This window comes from Pezoporus flaviventris, unplaced genomic scaffold (genome assembly GCF_033815535.1).
Source record: "Pezoporus flaviventris isolate CSIRO_AGI_PZ_B2104156 unplaced genomic scaffold, CSIRO_AGI_Pfla_v1 ptg000021l, whole genome shotgun sequence".
Classification (NCBI taxonomy): domain Eukaryota; kingdom Metazoa; phylum Chordata; class Aves; order Psittaciformes; family Psittacidae; genus Pezoporus; species Pezoporus flaviventris.
Window position 1 is genome coordinate 10,678,771 of NW_026892569.1, and position 21,823 is coordinate 10,700,593.

At 53.7% G+C, this 21,823-nt stretch overlaps 1 protein-coding gene and 2 long non-coding RNA genes across 4 annotated transcripts; 1 reads left to right on the forward strand and 2 right to left on the reverse strand.

Annotated features, from left to right (window-relative positions):
- Positions 1–3,538: 3,538 nt before the first annotated feature.
- On the reverse strand, positions 3,539–7,962 carry LOC133270617 (uncharacterized). Its single transcript, XR_009743851.1, has 3 exons — positions 7,650–7,962; positions 4,917–5,124; positions 3,539–4,327 (listed from the first exon to the last, which is right to left on the reverse strand). It is a non-coding gene; the product is annotated as an uncharacterized LOC133270617 (long non-coding RNA).
- Positions 7,963–11,172: 3,210 nt separating this feature from the next.
- On the forward strand, positions 11,173–20,777 carry GATA2 (GATA binding protein 2). Of its 2 annotated transcripts, XM_061456037.1 has the most exons (6): positions 11,173–11,310; positions 11,780–12,243; positions 12,873–13,472; positions 16,005–16,150; positions 19,053–19,178; positions 20,011–20,777. In XM_061456037.1, exons 2-6 carry the CDS (start codon positions 12,015–12,017, stop codon positions 20,308–20,310), a joined length of 1,401 nt encoding a protein of 466 aa, XP_061312021.1. In that variant the 5' UTR covers positions 11,173–11,310; positions 11,780–12,014; the 3' UTR covers positions 20,311–20,777. The 2 variants fall into 2 exon arrangements, with proteins under 2 accessions (XP_061312021.1, XP_061312022.1); XM_061456038.1 differs by lacking the exons at positions 11,173–11,310; positions 11,780–12,243 and adding an exon at positions 12,468–12,595.
- On the reverse strand, positions 13,387–15,955 carry LOC133270618 (uncharacterized). The gene is made up of 4 exons (XR_009743852.1): positions 15,775–15,955; positions 14,215–14,280; positions 13,955–14,107; positions 13,387–13,506 (listed from the first exon to the last, which is right to left on the reverse strand). It is a non-coding gene; the product is annotated as an uncharacterized LOC133270618 (long non-coding RNA).
- Positions 20,778–21,823: the final 1,046 nt, after the last annotated feature.

The following is a 21,823-nucleotide window of genomic DNA, read 5'->3' on the forward strand; positions in this document are numbered from 1 at the left end:
CCCCACTCGCTGCAGGATAGGGACCCTCACAGGGCACTCTATAGCCCCCATGCTGCCAGCACCAGGGCAGCTCAGCCTCTGCCAACCCCCAGCACGTTTCACAAGAAAGAGCTATGAGAGAAGAGCAGCACCGCTACCCAAGAGGGTGCTGGCACCAGACACCCCTGGTTTAGCTGGAGAACACAGTTACTCACAGATTTCTAGAGGCTCTCTTTCTCAGGGCTGCAGACCTCAGACCTGCAAACACCGCATCAGCTGCTGCCTGGGATGGAAAGATGAAGTAGAGAAGAAGAGAAACCACAAGACTTGAAAAAGAAATCCACTTGCATTTGGTGATGCTCTGAACTCCTCCTTCAAGCTTCCGACCACCTTCTCTGCAGCACAAATCCTGAGACTAGAAAAAAGAATTAAAAACAGAAGAGAGAGGAGACCTCCATATCCCAGGATCACTGGCTTCAAATCAGAAAGCTTTGCATTAGCCCCCAAATGCAATCATCCCCCCTTCCTTGAGCAGAAGGAAACAGAGCCTGAAGGGAAGGTGCAGGTGTGGGCTTTTATGGATGCTCATGTTCTCCAGGTGAGCCAGTTCCTGGGTGGGGAATCCACCCTGATAACCACCCCCCACCCAGCCACCCCCCGGGTCTGTTGCCTGCTCTGGAGGTGGGCATGGCTCTGGCCACTGCATCACCAACCTGCAAACAGCTCCTAAAAACACCTTCCACCCACCCCAGGCTGCTCCAGCAGCGTGGCCAGAGCCACTGGGATACCCCTGCGAGCTCCCAGGGGATGGAGGCTCGGGAAAAGAAGGAAAACATTAATCTTCAGTCCTGCCCCCCATGAGCTTCTCCATGTTTGTGAACGTTCCCAGAGCCTCACATTAATAGGGGCTGGGATAAACATCACATCGTGGCAGGTACCCATGGACATACCCACGGGTGTGGGTGGCCACACGTACACATCCTCTCCTCCATATTCAAGGTTTTCAGGAGTAACCTTGGGAAAAGAGTAAGCTGTAGCTCTTCTTGTCCCGGCAGATAACGTTTGTCACCGTTCAGCCTGCCTGCAGGGTTTGTTTTATTGGGTTTCCAGGTGTCAGCAAGCCCCAGCTGAATTACACCAACTCCTTCATAAAGGGAGAAAAGTGACTTGACTTCTGCTCTCCACACCACACTACACATCCTGGCCTGGGTGGGTCCAACACTTGTTGTTTTGCAAGGGTGCAATAGCTGCATCTAGAGCCCTGGAAGGTTTTGAGCACCTCTGTTGAGACACACTAACCATGGAACAGTTTGGGTTGGAAGGGAGCTTTAAAGCTCCTCCAGCTCCAGCGCCTGCCACGGGCAGGGACACCTTCCACTAGAGCAGGGTGCTGCAAGCCCCTGTGTCCAACCTGGCCTTGAGCACTGCCAGGGATTAGGTAAATGAATGAACACCGGTGCTTGACTGTGGCTGGACCGAGATGGGGTCGGACAGTGAGTGCGAACCAGTGGAGCTCGGGTCCGTCCTTGGGAAGCTGAGCGGGGCCGCCCCATCGCTGCGCACCGCGGGGAGCGGGCGGGAGGTGCTGCGGAAGGGGGGGCTCTGGCACCCCCGGTACTGTCCCGGGTCTCGTCCCGGGTCCGCCGGGCCCCGGCGCTGCCGCACCCGCCGTTACCAGAAGGTGCCGCCGTCCGCCTGCAAATTGCTCCCAGCCCAATTAGGAGGCGGGTATCGGCCGCAATCACGGCTGCTGATAGAGATAAATGGGGACGGCGCGATCAGGCCGGCGATGGGCGGGGGGTGAGGGGGGGTTAAGGGAGGGGAAAAAAAATGGAGGAAAAAAAAAAAACAATTGAACTTTTCATCAGCTGCTAATCATGATTTTTTTTTATTGCTTTGCTGAGCATTTTCTGGGGAATAAAACCTCGGAGGAGCCCGGGCTTTTGTGGAAAATGAAAGGGCATATAAAAAAATGAATGTACATGGATTCTAAATATTTCAGGTTGTATGACTTTGTGTTTGACCTTAGCAGAAGATGAACTAATCCTGCAATATAATAGACTTTCATAGAGATATGGAAAATGGCTGCTTTTTTATCTGGGTTACCATGGGAACCATCAGAGAGAAGGCCTAGCTGAGATGCAATAGAAGGTTATTAAATGTGTGCTTGTGTATATTGGAAAAATACAGCTTTTTGTCATCTTGTGTCACTCATAGGTCTTTAATACGTAATGTTTAGGTTATTAATAAACTAACACAGGTCTGTTTTTTACAGGGAACAACTGCGAATACAGCCATAAAAAATTAGCACAAGTTGAACATTCACAAAGCTCCGGAGCACGGGCAGGGCTGGGCCCTTCTCACCACCAACTTCCACCCGAGTTCCCCTCCCTTTGCAGGCCGGGAAGGGCCGAGTGTTGCTGGGCAGGCAGAGGGGCTGGGACACGGTTGGGGGTCCTGTCCCCAACCCGGGATCTCACCACCCCCTGGGCTGGGGACACAGGAGTGGCCTGTGGTGGCACATAGCAAAATGCTGCCTTGTTTGGTACCTCGGCACAAGCTGAGGTGCTGCTGGGGAGAGCAGGGTGGGTGAGAGTGGAGGGGACGTTCACTCCTTGTGCTGGGCCAGGGATCTGTTGCTCTGGACCAGGTGTGCATGGCCGGGCTGGGAGAGTTCACTGATACATAGAGGGTTTTTCTGGGAAAATAATAACAATAACATCAGGAAAGATACCAAGGAACCAGAAAACTGGGAGGGAAGAGAAAAGAAAAAGAGAGAACAGGGAAAGAGGGGAAGAAGGAGAGAAAGAAAGAGGGAAAGAAGGAGAGAAGGAGAGAAGGAAAGGAAATAAAAGAAAGAGGAACACAGATGCCCTGTTCTGCCTGCAGCTGGGATGTGGGGTTCACCCAGCACCCACGAGGCTGCTGGAAGCTGCCCCAGCCCCGGGGGACCCAGGGACTGGCTGCGCTGACAGGATTCTGGGTGGAACAGCCTGGGAGGTTTAACCAGCTGGACCTTGAGGGTGCCGAGGGCTCGGGCTGGACCAGGGTACCGCTGAGCCTAAGAACGGCTTTAGGGAACTCGGCGCCCCTGGAGCAGCTCCCGGGTGCGGGTGAATGCGACTGTGAGTGCAGAGTGAACATAAGCACAAGCGGATGCCCAAGACGATGCTCTCCCTCTTCCCTTCTCCCTGTAAATCCACCAGCTCCCCAGCGGAGCAACCCCGAATCCCCATTGCACGGCAGCATCTTGCAAGCCGCGGTGCTGTACCACCCTGCCCTGGCTCGGGGACAGCCAGGGGACCCTCTCCTCACTCCTCCACGTCCACAGCAAAATCCGTTTGTGCCGAGAGCCTCTGGGGTGTCCCGGGTCCGGCCGGGGGCACCGCCTGCAGAGCAGCCCCGCGTCCATGCATACTAACCAAAGCAAGGAATACATAGATTTTGCCTATCTGCCGATCAAACGCGGAGATCTGCTCTGGTAAATGATGCATTAGATGCGGTGGCTGTATTTGTTGTGTGAGTTTTGAAAGGGTTCCGATAATCTGGAAGCGAGAGATAAGGAACACCATTTATTCAGCAGCACTTTGGAACCAATTTTCAACCCTGTTCAACCCCATTCTCCAGCAGCCTCCAGGAGCCCAGGAGATAAGGATTGGGCTATTCATTATCTTCACAAGGAACAAAGATTAGCTAGCAGAGATGAAAAATTACCCCTGGATAGTAATAATAAGGAAGCGAACCTGGAGAGCTGCTGAGCCTATATTCTCCTTGCTGCTGGTGCTGCTTCTTCTCTTTTTAAATTTTCTCTCTTTTTTTTTTAAATCAATATTGAAAAGGTTGGGGATTTTTTCTTTTTTAATTTTTTTTTCTCCTTATTTTTTTCGGGGGGTTTCAGCCTTTCCCACTGTCTGTTGTATTGTTCGATATGCAGAATATGGTTGTTACCGTGGAAGAAGCAGAGCACGGTCCCCGCTCCTTCCCAGACTTTCAGATGACATCTTAAGTAGGAAACCTAAAGAGCAGAGGAAAACATCCTTCTCTTCCAGCGGGAAAGAAGAGCAAATCGCACCCGCGCCCCTCCGGCCCCCAATGCCGTTGGTGGCACTCGGTGGATGGCCCTGGCCCGGGGCAACCCGGGACAGCGGGGTCCCGCGCTCCGCCGGTCTCAGCCCCTCCCCGAGCCCCGGAGCGGCCGCCCTCGTTTGTCCCCGCGCGGGGAGCAATCTGCAGGATTCAAACCCCGCTTTTGCCGTGGTTTTCCCGCCCGAGCGACGATCCCTCGGTTTAGAGTCGTTCCGTGCAGGGGCGATCCCAGGGCGCGGCTGGCAGCAGCGTCTCCCTCTTCCTGGGCACAAGGGAAAGACAGGGGGATATATATATGTATATGTGTATTTATTTTAATACCGCTTTCTTTTGTATTCCCCCCCTCCCCGCATAAATCTGGTGATGCATCTCCTCTCAGAGGATGAAGGGTAATACAGGAGAAGTAATTAAAACACTTACTTTGGAAATGGGCTGCGTGGGGCTGATAAGAATTATCTGCCGCATATCAAGGACCCTTTTTCCCCCAACCATATCACAAAGACAGACAGAAAATGCCAGCAGAATGGGATCCCCCCCCACCCCACCCCGCCTTTCCCCTGCTCACATTTTTACCTCCATTATGATGATAATTCCGCCTCCCGCGAAACTTTTCTCCTTCCCTTCCCGAACCGTATTTCGATTCCCCGCTCCCGCAGGACTCCCGCCGGACGGTCCGGCCTTTGTCTCCCCATTAACACGGTTTCCCCGCAGCCCCGGGCAGGGGGTCCCGTCCGCTCTCCCCCGGAGATTCATGTTGAGCCCCTCTGCCGACCCCGGGGCCCGCCACCCCACCCCGACACCGGGCGCTTGGGAGGGGACCCCCCAACCCAGACCCGCACACACACACGCACCGGGAGCAAAATACCCGTCAGGTGAGGACTGCAGAGCCGGGGCTGGGGAGCGCAAACGTTTCCAAACCCATTCGTTTTGGCTGGTTCTCCTATGTGTGTTTTACCGTTACCTTCCTAGCTACAACAACGATTCCTGGCGAAATAGCTGCTTGCGCCTCTTTCAGCTTCTCCGCTGCTTCTCCTACTTGCAGGTGCATAGCCCGAAAGACTGAGTTTGGGAAGGGAGAGGGGGGAGAAGAAACACGAGGTTATACGAAAACCAGGCTGGCCAATACGAAAAGGAAAAGTATAAACCGAGAAACCCCCAGACATTCCCCTCGCACGGGAGTGGAAACAAAATTAATACGAATAGGAATAATTTATACGAATAATTGATCCTGCAAAGCGGGTCCCCCCAACCCCACCTTCCTTGGAGGCGGTGGAAGAAGCGAGCGGCTCGGGAGCCAGCCGGAGCCGGATTCCCAGTGCCTGGAATGCGAGTGTGTGTTGTTGGTATAATATCAATTCATTTAAAATATGAAAGTCAAGTCGCGTAGACTGTGACAGCAACCGTAACAAAAGGTGCAAGCAACAGACAATGTGATGTGCTTGTACAGATATTGTAATGATGCAAATGAAGTGGAGGGGACGAGCTGCCTTATTATGTACATAAATACACAGTGGCTCGCTGTGCCATCCTTGAATGCAGGAGAGAGAGAGGGAAGGGGAGGGAAAGAAGGGAGAGAGGGAAAGAGAGGGAGGGAGGGAAGGAGGGAGGGAGGAAGGGAAGGGGGGGAAGGAAAAAAGAAACAAGGGCTCAGCTCGAAAACTGCAGCCGCTCTCCGCAGCGCGCACCTCGGGCAGCCCCGCGCAGCCTGCGCGCACCGTCCGCCGCCGAGAACCGGCGCAGGCGGGCGGGAGGCTCTGCGGAGCGGCCCCGCGGGAGAGCGGATCCGGCGCTTTCCAGGCACCGGCCGGAAAACTGAAAGAAACCTGAGGAACAGCGAAAGGCGAGGTAAGGGGATGCGGCTGCGCGGCCCCAGGGCTGCCGTACCGGCGCCGCCACCGCGCACCGGGATGCGGGTCTCGCCTCTGGAACACATCGCTCGGGGCAGTTTTCCCCGGGGACAAACAGGGCACGGTTGTGTGAAGAACGAATAAATGTCCCCAGCACGTACGGTCCCACCCGGCAGCCTCGGCCGGGCCCGGCTGAGCCCGGTGCAGCGCTCGGAGACTCCGCGGGGGCTCTACCGGGCGCACCGGATCGCTCCTGCACGGGCACCCTGCGGGGAGCGGGGCCGCGTCTGAGGCTGGTTGGGTTTTATTCCCTTCCCCATTGTCACCGGGTAATTATTTAAATCTCCATCTTGGAAAGTTGCATTTCACCCGGGGCGGCCGGGCAGGCACTTCCCGGAGCACGGGCGTGCAGAGCCCGCGCCCCCTCCCGCAGCCGCGGCCCGTCCCCTCGCCCCATTGTTGGCAGATTTGGGCATTAAAAAGCAAAAGAAAGAAAACCGGAGGGAGATGCGGGTTCGCTGTGCCGGCCCTGCACCTGCCCGCCGCAGCCCGCCAGTCCCAGTCCCGTGCGGCAGCTTTACGGAGCTTTGCATGATTTTTGCTGTTGTATGTGCAAAGTTCCCCTCTTTATCCTCTTTTTGCTTTGGGATGCTGGGGCTGGAAGGCAAGGAGGGGCGGGGGGGGGAAGAAAAAAATAAATAGAAGCACCCAGGAGCAGAGCTGCCTGGATTTGAGGCGATTTCAATAAGAAAAGCTGTTTCTCTAAGCGGGATGCGCGTTTCTGTCGCGGGGGTTCTTCTCCCCTGGAGCATCGTTATTAAAAGCAATTAGTTACTACAGTTTTTACCCTCGGAAGTCCCATGCCGCCCTGGTCCGTGCCCCGCTGCTTATAGGGGGAACGCAGCCGAGACCGGTACCGCGGGCGAGACGAGCACCGCTGCCCGTTTCGGGCTCCGTCCCTCCCCAGCGGAGTTTTGCTTGCGAGGAAGCAAATGAAACCTGCAGGAACGGCCCCTTTCCTGCACCAGCTGAGCCCGAAATAACCTTGCAAGGGAAGAAAAAATACACATAAAATTAAACCGAGCTCCGGCGAACGAAATCTTCCCTGGTAGCGCCTGAAAATAAATGGTGATAGGTTTCTCTGGCTGTGCAGCTCCTCACGCCTCCCGCACGCGTTTGGCTTTGGGAAGTCGCACAAAAGCCGTCGTTTTGGGCAGGCGGGGGTCACTCGAGCATTTTCTTCCCCTTTATTTGCTGTCGGGGGAAGAGGGGGACGAACTTCGGACAAAGAGCAGGTGAAGGAGAGATGGGGCGGATAGGACAGCAGCAACTGGCTGCGGGATGGGGGAAACGAGAGGCTCCTCCGGGGTTAAAAAATAATAATTTAAGTATTCCATGATTTATTTCCAGAGCCGTCTCTCTTTTCTTTTTTATTTCCCTTGTTCCTTATTTTCCTTCCCTTTCTTTTCCTTTCCTTTTAATTTCCCTTTTCTTTAATTTTCCCTTCCTTTTCTTTTCCTTTTTTTTTTCCTTTAACGCAGCTCAAACAGGGTCTCGCGGTTAGGAGGTAACTGTGTCACTTTATAGCCCCATTAGCAGCCATTAGCGGGGAGGGGGGGCCGGGGGAGAAGCAAAGCGAAGCGGAGACAAGACCAGAGGGAGGAAAACACCGAAATAAAACAACCAGGCAGAAAGCCAGAACTTCCCCTCCCCAAAACATTGTACCCAAGGACACACCAGAGAAGGGGGTGTCTGGAGGGAAGTGTCGCTGGGGGTGAGGTTCCAGCCCAGCCACTCCCGGCTGCGAGGGTCCGAGCACCCAGAATAGGGAAAAAAAAAGGAAATCAAAAGGAATAAACCCAATTCCGTGTGCGTGGATAGGGAAAGAGGGGTTCTGCCTTCGCCTCTGCCCCGGCGTAGGTGTCAACTCCATCACACAGGGCTCCTAACTGTTGCTAAAACACGTTGTCGTCTCCCCCCTCTCCCTTAACGATATGACATCACTTGTCAATCAAATCAAAATAACCAGTTGTGCTTCCAGAGCTGGGAAAGCTCCTGATTAAAACCGAAAAAAAAAAAAAGAAATGCAACGGGAATAACAAAATGAAGTTAATAAACCGGAGTTAATGCCCGGACCCGCTGCCTCCCCAGAGGGTTGTGGGGGAGCTGCTCACCGGGACGCGGGTGCAGAGCTGCTGCTGCTGCTTCTCCCGACGGGGAATTAATTCAATTAACCGCCAGCCCTGCCGCCGGGGCATTAGCGGCCGAGTCCGCAGCGGCGGCCGGGTCGGCAAACGCTGGCAGCGAGGCCGGGAAGCGGCGGCGAAAGAAACAGCGAAATAAACTCAAGTGAAACCCTGGGAGGCGGCTGGAGGAAAACCTCCCGCGGGAATTCAGCCGCTTCCTCAGCTGAAATGGTCCATCCCTGATAAAGGGGTCCTTCAGTTACAGAGGGATTTAGAGGCGGGGGGAGGGTGCGAGGAAAGGCGCCGGACCCCGGCTCGGGAATGGCGGGACCCGACCCCAGGAGCTGCCGCCTCCGTCTCTGGTTCGCCCCTTTTGTTTCGCTTCGGCCCCCGGTAACCCGAGACAGGGGCTTCAGGGAGCCCCGGCCGGGCAGCGCCGGGGTCTGCCTCGCCATAAATCAAACCGCCTGATTAATCTTTACAATTTGTCTTTTAAAACAAACACGAACGAATTATCAGCTCGTTAACTGCGATTTTATCACCTGCCTAAAACAAACAGCCCACCCCGCTCGCCCCCCCCCAAGAAAAAACCTAGCGCGGCCCCATGCTGGTGGCAGCGGGCAGTAATTAAACAGCCATATTGATTAATAAAGGCGCAGCTAGGCGCTGGGCCCGCTCCGGCCGGGCCCGGGATGATCCCGGCTGCTCCGGGAGGGATCGCGGGCACGGAGCGCCCCGGCTCCGGCAGCCCCCGGGCTGCGGGGATAACGAGACGCCGAGGGGACCGACCTGCAACCGGCCGCGTTCAGTTTATACTCACCCTTTCTTCGGAAAATAAAAAAGAATAAATTCCTTTGGGGGGGATATTTGAGTGGATTTGTGGGGGTTTTGATGCGTGCAGAAAGAAAATCGCTTCGGAGGTCGAAGCCGGGTTTTTCGAAAGCTCCCAGGTTCTCTCGCTTTTGACTTTCCTTTTTCTTTCTTTTTTTTATTGCTTTGTTTCCCTTTCCTCCTTGGCACCTCCGGCCCTGGGCGCCCGGGCACCCCAAGGCCCGGCCCCGCTTCCCCGCCCAGCCCCAGCGCTGGCCCCGGCCTGCCCCGACCACCCAGCCCGGCCGGAGAGAAGCCGGCTCCGCCGTCCCTGCTGCGGCCGGCAGCCAAGCGAGGAGCTGCCGCCCGGATCAGCTGCTTGGCATCCCCCCAGCGGAGGGGGGCTAGGGGCACGGCCAAGCCCCGAAAGCAGGGCCCTGGGGAGTCCTGGCTTCGGGTGCAACAGGAAAGGATGCGGGGAGAGGGGGAGCAAAGCTGGCTCCCCCAGCCCCAGCCTCCGTAGAAGCCATCCCGGGCCGCGTTGCCTGTTCTCCTCTCCGGGTCTGCGCTGGGGGTGCCCCTGGGGGATGCTTGGAGGGAACAAGGGGTGATGGTGGTGAGGGAATAGCTATGGAGGGAGCCCGAATCGCTCCGGTGAGACGGGATCGGCAGCGAGGAAAAGAAGTTTTATTATTACCGTCATCATCATTATTATTATTGTTATTATTAAAAAGAAAAAAAAAAGTTCATTTCCTGGCGAATTTGGCAGTGACGGGTGACGTCAGAGCCCCGGCGTCGTGGTGACTGGGGCGGCCGGGGCAGCACCGGCACCATCTTCCTCGTCCTCCGGCCCCCCCCGCTGGGCCCCGGCCCGGCCCCGACCGGCTCCCGAGCCCCCTCCCCGGCCGCGCCGTCGGGCTGGAGCCGCTGCCGAGGGGACGGCGGGCCGTGTTCGGCTCCCCCCTGCCCTCTCCCGGGTGAGGGGCAGTTCCTTCGCCCCAGGTCCAGGTCGGAGCTTTACGGGATCGGGACGAGCTGTTCCTATTTCCCGCGAAAGCGACGACGGAGGCGCGGGAGGGCAGTGCAGGGGAACGGGACCCCCACAGCGCCCGGCAGCGCTCCGGGGCGCGGGCAATCTCTGGCTTTCTCACTGTTATTAGTATTAATAATATCATTTTCTGCCCCAAAAGCGGGTGGCTTTGTCCGCACTTTCGAGGGTGGCAGAACCCGAGCTGCGCCGCGAACTCCGCGGAAAACGCCTGTTGAACAGGGCTGCGCCTCTGCCCTGGCTCACGAGTAACTGCGAATGTTAAAACTGAATCTTTGGAGGGTTCTGTTGTTGGTGGTTTGGTTGTGGGGTTTTTCAATTTTATTTTAAGGGGAGAAGCAGAACACGCGGGGTGTTGGCGCCGCAGCCCCGTAGGGGAGGCCGCAGCAGGTCCCCGGCCCCCGTCGGCTCGGCTCCCCGCTGCCGCAGCCTCCAGCGAGCCCCAGCCAGGCCCGACCCCAGCACTGCCTCCCCGGGAGCCGGGCAGGACCCGTCCCTTATCCGCCGCCTGCCCGGCGGGGCCCCGCTCCCTCTTCTCAGCCTGCCGGGCTCTGAGGAGCAGCGCAATTATTTGGTTGAAATTTATTTATTTCCCCGTTCAGACAGTTATTTCAAACCAACACGATGGGAACAGCCACGCTGGGGTTAGCCCCGCTCCCGGCTGCGCGCTGCTGTGCCTGCTTTAAGGGAATTTTAACGTACTCATCTCCCCGGTGCTGACTTCCAGCCCCCTCGCCCCGGGCATCCCGGCGGCGGCGCTGGAAGCCACGGTCGGGGGCAGCACCCGGCGGAGCTGGCCCCATTGCCCGCTCCGGTCCCCCCGCACCAAAGCGTGGGCCCATGCCCCTCCGCATCCCCGCACACCCCGGCGGGACCCCCCCCATTTCTCCGTCCCCGCCCCGCAGGGGCGTGCAGCGCCCAGGCAGGGAAAGCCCCCTCGGCGCTGCCGGAGGATGCTGCGGGGGGGCAGGAGGCGGAGGAGGGGGGTCCGCGCTGCTCCCCCCCTCCCCAGGCCGGCTCCGTTCGGGCCGGGGGTGCGGCTGGGGGCGGTGTGGGGCGGCGGGATCTGCGGGATCGGCTGCCGGGATTGGCTGTCCCGGCCGCCCCGCCGGCCCTGCGCGCCCCGGACCGTCTGCGGCGCCGCGGCCAGCTGGCGCCAGCGCTCATATAGGATGCGCGGGGATGGGACCGCGCCGGCCAGAGCAGCGGCTTTGCCATCTGAGTAACACCCTGCAGCTCCGATCCCCCCGCGCTCGGGACTTCTCTTGTTTTTAATTCCCTCCCCATTTTCCCCCCTCCTTCCTCCCCTCTCCGCCGTATTCGCGGTCTCCACGCCGGCTCCCACCGCCAGCCGGTAAGTGCGGGGTGCGGGGGGGGCCGCTGCCAGGGCGCACTCGCTGCTTTCACTAAACACCCTTCTCCTCCCTCCTCTTCGCCTTCTCCCCCCTTCTTTCTCCCCCTCCTTTTCCTTTTGTGTCAGGCCCAGTTCTTGCTGGCACTACTCTGTATTGGATCTGCCGTTCTTCCTTTTTCACCCCGCTTTTGAAGCCAGCTGGGAAAACTCCTGTTGACGTTTGTAGGGAGAGCGGGGGGGAAAGGAAGCTTTTTGCTTTTTTTTTTTTTTTTTTTTTTTTTTTGGTAAAGAGTTTGAAATGGGATCTCTGTTTATTCTGTGGGGCAATGAGCAGGGAGGGAGCAAGGAGAAGACTTTGGGGGAGAGGACATTTTTGGAAGGGGGGGAGGGGCTCTGCTTCTCCCTCCCCATCCATGTACCGCCCGGTACAGCGCTCCCGAGCCCCTCACCCCTCCGTCTGTCCCTACAGGTGCTGCCCGGACCTGCCGCCGCCCGCCTGGACAGAGAGACACGGTGACTCCGGGGGGCTCCCCCAACCCTTCCCAGGGCCCACGCCAGCCGCCCGGCCATCTTCTCCTTAAGAAAAGCCACTCCATCTCCTAAATCCCACCAGCAGCGCCAACCCCAACCCCCCCGCCCCCCCTCCCCGAGCAGCACCGGCCCGCTCCTGCTCTGGGGCTGGGTGGGAGGGGAGGCCCGAGGCCATGGAGGTGGCCACAGACCAGCCTCGCTGGATGGCCCACCACGCCGTGCTCAACGGGCAGCATCCCGAGAGCCACCACCCAGGACTGGCTCACAATTACATGGAACCAGCGCAGCTCCTACCTCCGGATGAAGTCGATGTCTTCTTCAACCACCTGGACTCCCAAGGCAATCCCTACTACGCCAATTCCGCCCATGCCAGGGCCAGGGTCTCCTACAGCCAGGCACACGGTAAACCGGCACCCGCGGCCCGGGCTGAAGGCGAGCAATGACGACTGGGGGGGACCCTCCGGTGTTTCCGAGAGGGGGGGGAAGGAGACCTGAGAAAACAGGATAGAAAGGGAGGCACGTCTGGATTTTAACCCTAGAGATAACCGAGGACTGGCAGAGGGGAGGGAAAGAAAGGGGGGAGGTTAGAAAGGAAGGGGAAATAGTGTGCGCACAGGCTAAAACTTCTCAGACGCGGCTACTTCCCGGATGCAAAATACAAACCGGTTCAAATCGGCGATGGGTTTTATTTGGGGGTGGTTTTAGGAGCCGAAGAGAGCGCGTTGCAGCAGCTCGGAAGATGGAGCAGAAAGGGGTTTGCTGCTTATCCCCGGGCGGGGTGGAGTGGGAGGAAAGGGGAGATTTAACCCCTGCCCCTGGTGCCTGATGCCCTCCTGTGCCCACCGCACCCCCTCGCTGGGCTAGACGGTGTCCCCCTCGGAAGGAATTGGGCAAAGGGGCCTTTGTGCCAGCCCGGCTGCGGTTCTCCGGGCCCTCTCCAGTCCCCCCAGGCCGAGTTGCTGCCGAGGGACTGGGGCCTTCCCGTGCCGAGCGGCCCCGCGCTGATACCAATCGCTCTTGTGTCCCTACAGCCCGCCTGACCGGGAGTCAGATGTGCCGGCCTCACCTTCTCCACAGCCCCGGGATTCCTTGGCTGGACAGCAGCAAGGCGGCACTGTCCGCCCATCACCACAACCCCTGGACCGTCAACCCCTTCACTAAGACCCCCCTGCACCCCTCGGCGGCGGGAGCACCCGGGGCCATCTCGGTGTACCCGGGCAGCAGCACGTCCAGCACCGCCTCTGCCTCTTCGCTCACCCCAGCCTCGCACTCCGGCTCCCACCTCTTCGGCTTCCCCCCGACCCCTCCCAAGGAAGTGTCCCCGGACCCCAACTCCACCAGCGCTGCTTCCCCATCCTCCTCTGCCGGGGCCAGGCAGGAGGACAAAGACAGCATCAAGTACCAAGTCTCGCTGTCGGAGGGGATGAAGATGGAGAGTGCCAGTCCGCTGAGGAGCAGCCTTGCCAGCATGGGGGCCCAACCCTCAACCCACCACCCCATCCCTACATACCCCTCCTATGTGCCAGCCGCACACGACTACAGCAGCAGCCTCTTCCACCCTGGCAGCTTCCTGGGGGGCCCTGCATCCAGCTTCACTCCCAAGCCACGGAGCAAGGCCAGGTCCTGTTCGGGTAAGTGCTGGGGTTTGATGCGGGGTGCTTGTGTCTGGGGACAGAGGGACAGGTGGCAGCTTGCTCTCCCGTTTCTGGAGTTTTTTAAGCGAAGAGATAGAGCTTGTTCCAGGCTCCCGTGGTGCCAATACATTCACAGCGACCGCTGAGCCTCAGCATGCTCGGAGGGGATGTGAGGACCGGTGCAGTGAGAGCCGGCAGATCCACTGCGGCAAGGAGGGATTAGTAGGCTAAATGTGTTTCCCCTCAGAGCAAAACTGACCTCGGTCCCCCCCGGGCGGTCAGACCCCCGCGCTGATCACGCGTGGGGACGTGGGCCAGGGATCTTCCCCCCGTAGTCACTTCCATGGCTCCTCATCAGCGCAAACCCGGCCCAGCGCAGGGCGAAAGCGAAACCGCCCCGGCCGGGCCGCTCCCCATCGCCCGGGGCCCGATTCCCTTCACGTTTTACAGGAGCAAAAGTTCAAATGTAGTTTACATACCAGCGCAAGGACGGAGGTGTCAGTCAGAGCTACCCTTCCCCAGCACAACTTTAACTAGAAAATACCCTTATTTCTTTTCCCCTCTGAACCAGCCTTATTTGTGCTTCCAAACGACTTTCCCATCTCACAACCCCTCCTTGCATTTCTTCAGACCTAAGTCAGCAAATTAGGTGATGGGCAAAGTTTTAATCCCCCTCCGCAATCCCACTAAATGTGCAACTGGACAGATTAATTCAGATAATTGGTGTAATTCTACTCACCTCCCATTTAACATTCTCGGCAAGGGAAGATGCACGGCCGAACATTGGGGCTGGATTCAGATAGCCCTTAAAAGAAAAGGGCTACATAAGCTTTGTGTGTATATTCTTGCGTATCATTGCACATATATGCTTACAAAGACACTACATTTATTTTTAAAGCAGGCAATAATTTAGAAATGTGAACTCTTCTGAATTTTACAACAAAAATACCAGCTCTTGCATGAGCTCCTCAGCTCTGCTTCAAATGGCTCCTCAGGAAAAATACTATCATCTCCTATTATTTAAATGCAGTTGCTACTATGCATATGTATTTATTTTTATATACATACACACACATAATAGCCACTATGTATGTATATTTATTTTTAGATACATAGTAGCCACTATGTGTATATATTTATATCATAAATAGATATATTTTAGTAGTGCAGAGAGTAAAAAGTGAAGGCAGTTCACAGCCCGAGCCTGGAAACAGTCAAGAGCCAGGACTCTGAAGATAAAGGGACTTGAGTAGCTCTAGATTTTGTCCTGCAGCTGCCGATGACTGTGCTGGACGGAGGAAGTGAGCACCTATTTTCCTTGTTTGTTTAATGGGTTTTGGGTAGTGGGATTTTCTTTGGCCGTGAGGGAGCCCCCGTGCAAGGAGCTGGGGAAAGTTCGTGACCACTCCGTGTTTTTGTAGGAGAGCTAAGCCTCACGACACGCCGACTCCTGCAGCTTCCTGCCTAGGAGGGACAAAAGCTCCGAGCGCAGCGCCGCAGAGCTCCCCTCATTTTTCACTCTGGACTGTGTTGTTTAAAAGCCACCCACTCCCTAGATTAAAGAAGACACAAGCCCCGCTGAACTCGGCATGGCCTGCTCCACTTATTAGCAAGAAGAATTTCCTCTCCAGTTAAATACTGTAGGATTTGCATAAACTATATTAAGAGAGATTTCTATATTAAGCAGACCTGCCCTCGAACCGTCAGAGGCAAATGAACTTTCAGCAGAGAGCTTTCTGAGGCAGGAACATACATATCTAGGAGGTACATATCTAGGGTTTAATACAGCCCTGCTGCAATGCCGTGCTCCCCACTAAAACTAATAATGAAGCAGTATAAGGTAAACTGCTCCCTTCCAAACCCAAACGGTGGTGTTGAAAAATTGCTGAGGCAGAGAACTCCAAGCCTGTTTTTTACAGTGATTTCCAGAGTGCTTGCTAAAGCTGGGCTTTCTCAAAGCTCGGCATTAACAACGCTTTTCTGCCTTTAGAGCAAAAATCACAACGGAGCCTTTGGCATTCTGTGTCCCTTCCCAGTCTGCTCGGCTTCACTTTCTCCTCCCGTAGCATTAGCAACAAAAAGGAAAGCACAGGGCGGGAGGTCTTTTTTGCTTGGATTTAATTCTACAAAACCTCTCCCCCTGCTTCTCTCTTTCACATGCTGCATGTCTGCAGGTGTGTGTGTGTTAGTGCTTGGAGAATGCAGGATCTAACATCGGAGCGCAGCGGTAGGGCAGGGCAGCGGTGCCCAACACTGGGATGGTAACTTCCACCTGACACAACTCAGTGTCATTCCTCACCTGGCAGAGAGCGTTGCCCACTTCTGATCGTGACATAAAATCCATGCTGGAGTCTGGGTGTTCTCGGAGCTGAGCTCCTTGCTGCATGTGCTGTAGATGTCACTGCTGTCTGATTGTGCTTGAACTAACACGCTGTTTGACTCCTGGGAAATGCCTACAGGACAATGCAGAAAGCTTTTGTGAATTTGTTTTTAAAGAAAGAAATCCGGTTTCTTCGTGTTTCCATTTAGAAGGCAGAGAGTGTGTGAACTGTGGAGCAACTGCTACCCCTCTCTGGAGAAGAGACGGCACCGGGCATTACCTGTGTAACGCCTGCGGGCTCTACCACAAAATGAACGGTCAAAACCGACCTCTCATTAAACCCAAGCGAAGGCTGGTAGGTGGCTCTGTTTCTCCTGGGTTTGGGGATCAATTAGGCAAGGGGACCACACACACAGGCACAATTCAAACTCAAACATGTCTCAGCTCTGCTCAGCCCCTGCCCGGAGCCGAGCCCTGTGGTACAGGGGGTCCAGTACATGGGGTCCGGCACGCCGGGGTCACAATGAGCCTGGGGCCAGCGCTGCCCCGGCAGCCCCCCGCAGCCTCCCCGCCGCTCCCAATCCACAGGGGGTATCGTGTATCCGGCTCCCCGGTCATCCTGGGATGACAGCTTTTAATTTAATTCCTCATTTATTTGGCCTCCTGGGAGCTTTGAGCACGCACCGGGAGCGAAAGGGTTATCAGCGCAATGTCCTCCACCGGCTACTAAACAAAAAGGGTTCCAGCTCCAAAAAAGCAAAACAAATCAGATGAGTCAAAGCTACTGCTCCTACTTAATAATTATTTGTATAAAGGCCATGAAGTAATTTTCACTCTTATATTCTCTGGCAATATTAATATTAGTTCCCTCCCCAGACAATCCCCTACTGTTTAAGAAAAAATCCCATTATTTTTCCATGGAGTCACCTACACTTTGTATTTTCATTTGAGCGATTTAAAAAAAAAAAAGTCCTTTCTAAGCTCCTGGTAGTAGTTTCCTATCCGGATATCTGCACGGTAAAGATAAGGAAACTTTGTGTATCTGTTTCCTGACTCTAAAAGCTTTAGAGAGTTTCTATAGGCGAGCCTTGCCAGTCATGCTTGCTGTTTTGAAATTTCTAATACACTCCACTCCACAAATAATGCTTAAAATGCTAAGAATAATAAATATATTTGTTGGAGCTTTGTGATTTATGGTGCCCAAGTCTCTCAGCTATTCGTGGGCATGTTTCAATGAGGTTTGGAGAGCAGAAAATTGGCATTGCTGCTCTAACACTGGGACGGGATACTGAAGATTTCTGTTGTGAGTCAGAATTTCAACTATGCAAGCTCCTTAATGACTGGCTTCTAAAGTGACTGACACATAGAAAAATGTTAAGACAACAGTGTAACATTATCGTCTCCCAGGCTCAAGTGCTTTCCAGCCTGAATGGGACAGGCCATAGAGTTAAGCAGCACAGTTGAGTATCAGTGAAGCCATCTCAAATATGCAAACACAGGTTTCCACCTTCCAATATGTTGGAGGCTTACGCTCAGCTCAGTGCCCAGGGTTTGGGGGGCACTCGGGAGGTTTTCTCTCAGCATAGTTTGTTTTAATGTTCTGTTTTGTTGTAATTGATTTACAGCTTTGTTTATTGCCCCTTTTTCCGCTGGAGTTTGCTTGTTTGCGGGGGAGAGGGGATGGCCATCTTTGGGGATTTGTTCATCTGACGTGCAATGGCAAAGAGATCATGTTCATAATGTCAGGGTTTGGACGTCTGGCATTAATTGTGTTTGGGTTGCCTGAGTGCAGTGGCAGTGGGGGGTACCCCCTCTTTCTGCCTTTGGCCTGTTCTCATGGGCAAGTAAAGGACTCAAGTACATGAGTCTCCAAGGGCCTGATTCTTGCCTTAAGCTACTGAGCCATCCACTAGCATTGAGGAATTTACAGAGGGCATTGGAGTAAATCAGGAACAAGTGAGAACAGAACCCGGTGCTCCTCTTACAGGAGCCCGGTCAGTCTGGCCTTTGCACGATGCCGGCAGCAGGGAAGCGCACACAGTCCTTGTGTGGGAAACCCATCACTCCAGGTCTGCTCCTGGCCCTGTAACGCTGCTGCTTCACCCCATGGCTCCTGGTGCCTAAAGGCAAAAACATCCAGGGAGCAGAGCCCCGGGGAAACCACCAGGATTGATCCATGTTAGAAAGCGGGCTCTGCTGCGTTAAACACACACTGGGTCCTCAGCATTGCACAAAACTTGCCTGAGTTTTAGTGCTCCCAGAGGCAGGGCCAAAGCTTCCTAATACGAAGCTAATTCCCAAAACATGGGGTGCAATTAGCCCGTCCGAAACGCTCCATCGATGCCGTGCACGCACAAAGAGCGCATTATTGCGGGGTCTGGCAGACAAGGGCCCATCCAGGGATTACTGCTGCCTGCTGTTTGACTTTTCCTGTTCTTGTCTGGGGAGGTGGGGGAAATGTTTGAGCATTTCTCTCCCCCCCCCACCTTGGTTTCAGCAGAACAATACTTTTAGGAAAGGGTGGCAGAGTTTTGCTCTATTTTTCTCCCCTTGAAGATAGTTGTTTGAGGGCCTGTCAGGCAAGGCACTGAGTAGGGACAGGGGTGGCAGCCGGGTCAGCGCAATCATTGCTTCGAGGCATGAAATTTGGTTTGCTAAATATTTAAAGAAAGTTGGAGCCGGTTTTGTTTTCCCCCTTTCACTTGTAAATGGAAACTGAATTTTCAGTGATGGCTCTGATAAATACTGCACCCAGTTAAGCAATGCGGTTGGTTTTCTTTTGTGTCCATCTTTAAAGGGACAGAGCAGGGGTAAAAATCACATTCTTTAAGATCATTCCCCTCTTTTCAAACCCGGCCCCAATGCTGGCACAAACTGAATTGGTCGTTTAAAAAGAAAAGACAAATATGTTTTCAGGACAAAATCTAGAATCCTGCAAAGGGAAAACCTGGACACATCAGGTGATGTTGCCCTTCTACAATTTTTGTGCAGTTAGAGATGCATTGTTTCTCTCCTTACTTCCCCTGCATGCACGGTGCCATGGGGCTGGAGGCTGCCGTCTGCATCCAAGACTACCTGGATTTAAACAAAACCCTAAATGTAAAACTGAAGGAGCTCTCCTTCAGCCCTGATGCCGTGTAAAATCATAGGAACTCGTTCTGCCCAACCCAAACATTTAGTCCAACCTGACCTTTCTGATGTGTGAGGATCTCCCTCCTCCTGCCAACACATTTTAATGTTCTTTTTCTTTCTGTTAGTCAGCGGCCAGGAGAGCAGGGACTTGTTGTGCCAACTGTCAGACAACCACCACAACCTTATGGCGACGTAACGCAAACGGGGACCCAGTTTGTAATGCCTGTGGACTCTACTATAAATTGCACAATGTGAGTATTTACTCATCTCATGTGTTGCTGCTTGCCCAGCCAGGATTGATGTCTCAACTGCATGGTGTACACCAGGCTTTTATTGGTTTCAGGGTTTGCGTTGTTGTTTTATTCCTTCCCCCGTCTCTAAGGTTCCCCTGGGAAGTGACAGCCGTTCTTTGTCAGCACAGTGATGCTAAGTTCAGTGACATTACAATGTATTAGCTTGGCTTCTAACGCTTGGGCAAAACAGAGCTACCACACTTGGTTTTAACTAAGCGTGGTTTGTGTGCTGCTTCCCTCCAGAAACGCAGAGGTCACTTGGAATGGGCTCTGAGGAAAAATTAATTCTGATGGGACATCTTCCTTGTGTTTTTTTTTCTTTAAATAATTAAATCTAGGACTTTGTTTTAATATGTATACGATTAAAGAAATTAATCCTAAGCAGGAATCACTTGACATGTTGGAGCATTATTTAAACTGTAATAGAGGTTAGTGGTACAAGATTGCTCATGTTTTAGGACTGAATTTGAGTCAATGTGTGCCTCCAAGTTTGATCTCTTCTATTAGGAAACGAATGAGGACCGAGGGTAAGCCTACGGGAAAAAGCCGTCGGCTGCCAAATGCGCTTCCATTTGTTTTTCATGTCTAGGGGGTTTTTGTGTGTGTGGTTTTATTAAACAACTCAAACAAATCCATATAAACAAGTTCTGCAGAAAGAAACACCTTTTTTTGTTTTGGCCAGAAAAAGGTCTCCATCCAGGAAAAACACACGGGGGCTGTCCAAATGTTTTCATTTTTGCACAGTAAGGTCATTTTGTCAGCATGAGCCTGATTTTCTCATTTCTTGCAGGTGAACAGGCCTCTGACCATGAAGAAGGAAGGAATTCAGACCAGGAATAGGAAAATGTCCAACAAATCAAAGAAAAGCAAGAAAGGCTCCGAGTGTTTTGAGGAACTGTCCAAGTGCATGCAGGAGAAATCCTCTCCCTTCAGCGCTGCTGCCCTTGCTAGTCACATGGCTCCCATGGGGCATTTGCCACCTTTCAGCCACTCTGGACACATCCTTCCAACACCTACCCCCATCCACCCATCTTCCAGCATCTCATTTGGACATCCACACCCATCCAGCATGGTTACAGCCATGGGATAAAACCCGATGACCAAGAGACCCACCCAGAGATTAAAGAACATGGGGCTTTGCCTAAGACGACACCAAGTAAGAAAATGTTCTGCCAAGAGGAGAATGTAGGGATGACAAAGGGGATCTTTGCTCCCATGTGGTTTAACTCTTAATGCTGGACTAAAACCTTGCAAGTGATGGGTCTTCTGCAGAAACGTAGTGGTGCCTGTAATGCACTTTGCCCCCTCAGGTATAAGGAAAAATAACTCACCTGTTCAATACTTCATGGTCCAGCAGGAAGCAAAAGGTGGCAGAAGCTGAAGGAAAAGGCTTGGAACTGGCTTTCCTTTCTCTCTTTGTCATTACTGTGAATATTGTAAAGAGATCTAAGCAGCCTCCCAGGATGGAACCGGCTCACTGGAAGCCAGACATGCTGGATTTCTATCGTGGACTTCAGTTGGGATGGGGAAAAAAAGAAGAAAGAAAAAAAAAAAGAGGACATCTTTATAAAACCGTAATTTTTAAAAGGAAATCAGACACAAAGTCATATTTATTTTGCTCTTGTTTTCCACAAAAAGCCTCAACCCCTCTGATTGCATGTTCTTGTGCTGTTGTTTGCAATGGCTACCACCCTGTGAGCAAACCTGCCTTCGAAACAAGGGGAGAGGGGGAACATACTCAGCAGCCCCTTGGATTAGCTCCATCTATCTTCCATACCAAAATATCTATAGGAAGGAGAGCAAGATTTGGGGGAAACAAAGCAAATAATACAGAATTTTAACGTGCCCAAGATGGTCATTATTTTAACATGATTTTGTCATTTTTTTTTTTCCCTAACATGAAAGACTTCTTTAAAAAACTCAGCCCCTCTCCCAGCTACCCTTTTATTCCTCAAACTAAACAGCTAGATTGGATAAACCATTGGGAAAGAGCTCTCGGGGAGGCAATCCTGCACTAGCAAGGGGTGAGACGCAGGCATTGCCCAAAGTGTCGCAGCTAAATTCTAGCACAGCTAAAATCATCACGGGGCATAAACCCATCTGACTCTCAGACTTCAGAGGTTGAAGCATTTTGTTCTGTTGTGTCGGCAGCTGTTGCTTAAGAACGTAGATGAGCTGCTTGGGTAAGCCTGGGGCAGCGTGGCCATCACCACACCGGTCACCCGCATGGGCACCAGGGGCCCCGTGGGCTTCACAGGGAGGAGGAAGGGCAAAAACACATCGAGATCACTGGAGAGGGGAAAGAAAGAGACAATCAGTTTGAGCTTCACACACCCGTCAACCCCCAGCCCCTGCGGCAGCTGATGGGACGGGGGAAGCGCCCGTTTCCCACAGCGTATTTTATAGGAAAAACTAACAAAAAAAGGAAAAAAAAAAAAGATAAAGTAAATTTAAATCTCCCATTATTAAAGCATATTGTACGTAAAGGACCGAAACCCAAGCTATTGCCAATGTGAAGTGTATTCTATTGATTGTTATGATCCGATGCCTCTCGTGAACACAAGCTCCAGTATAACATACAATGTACATATTTAGCTATACTT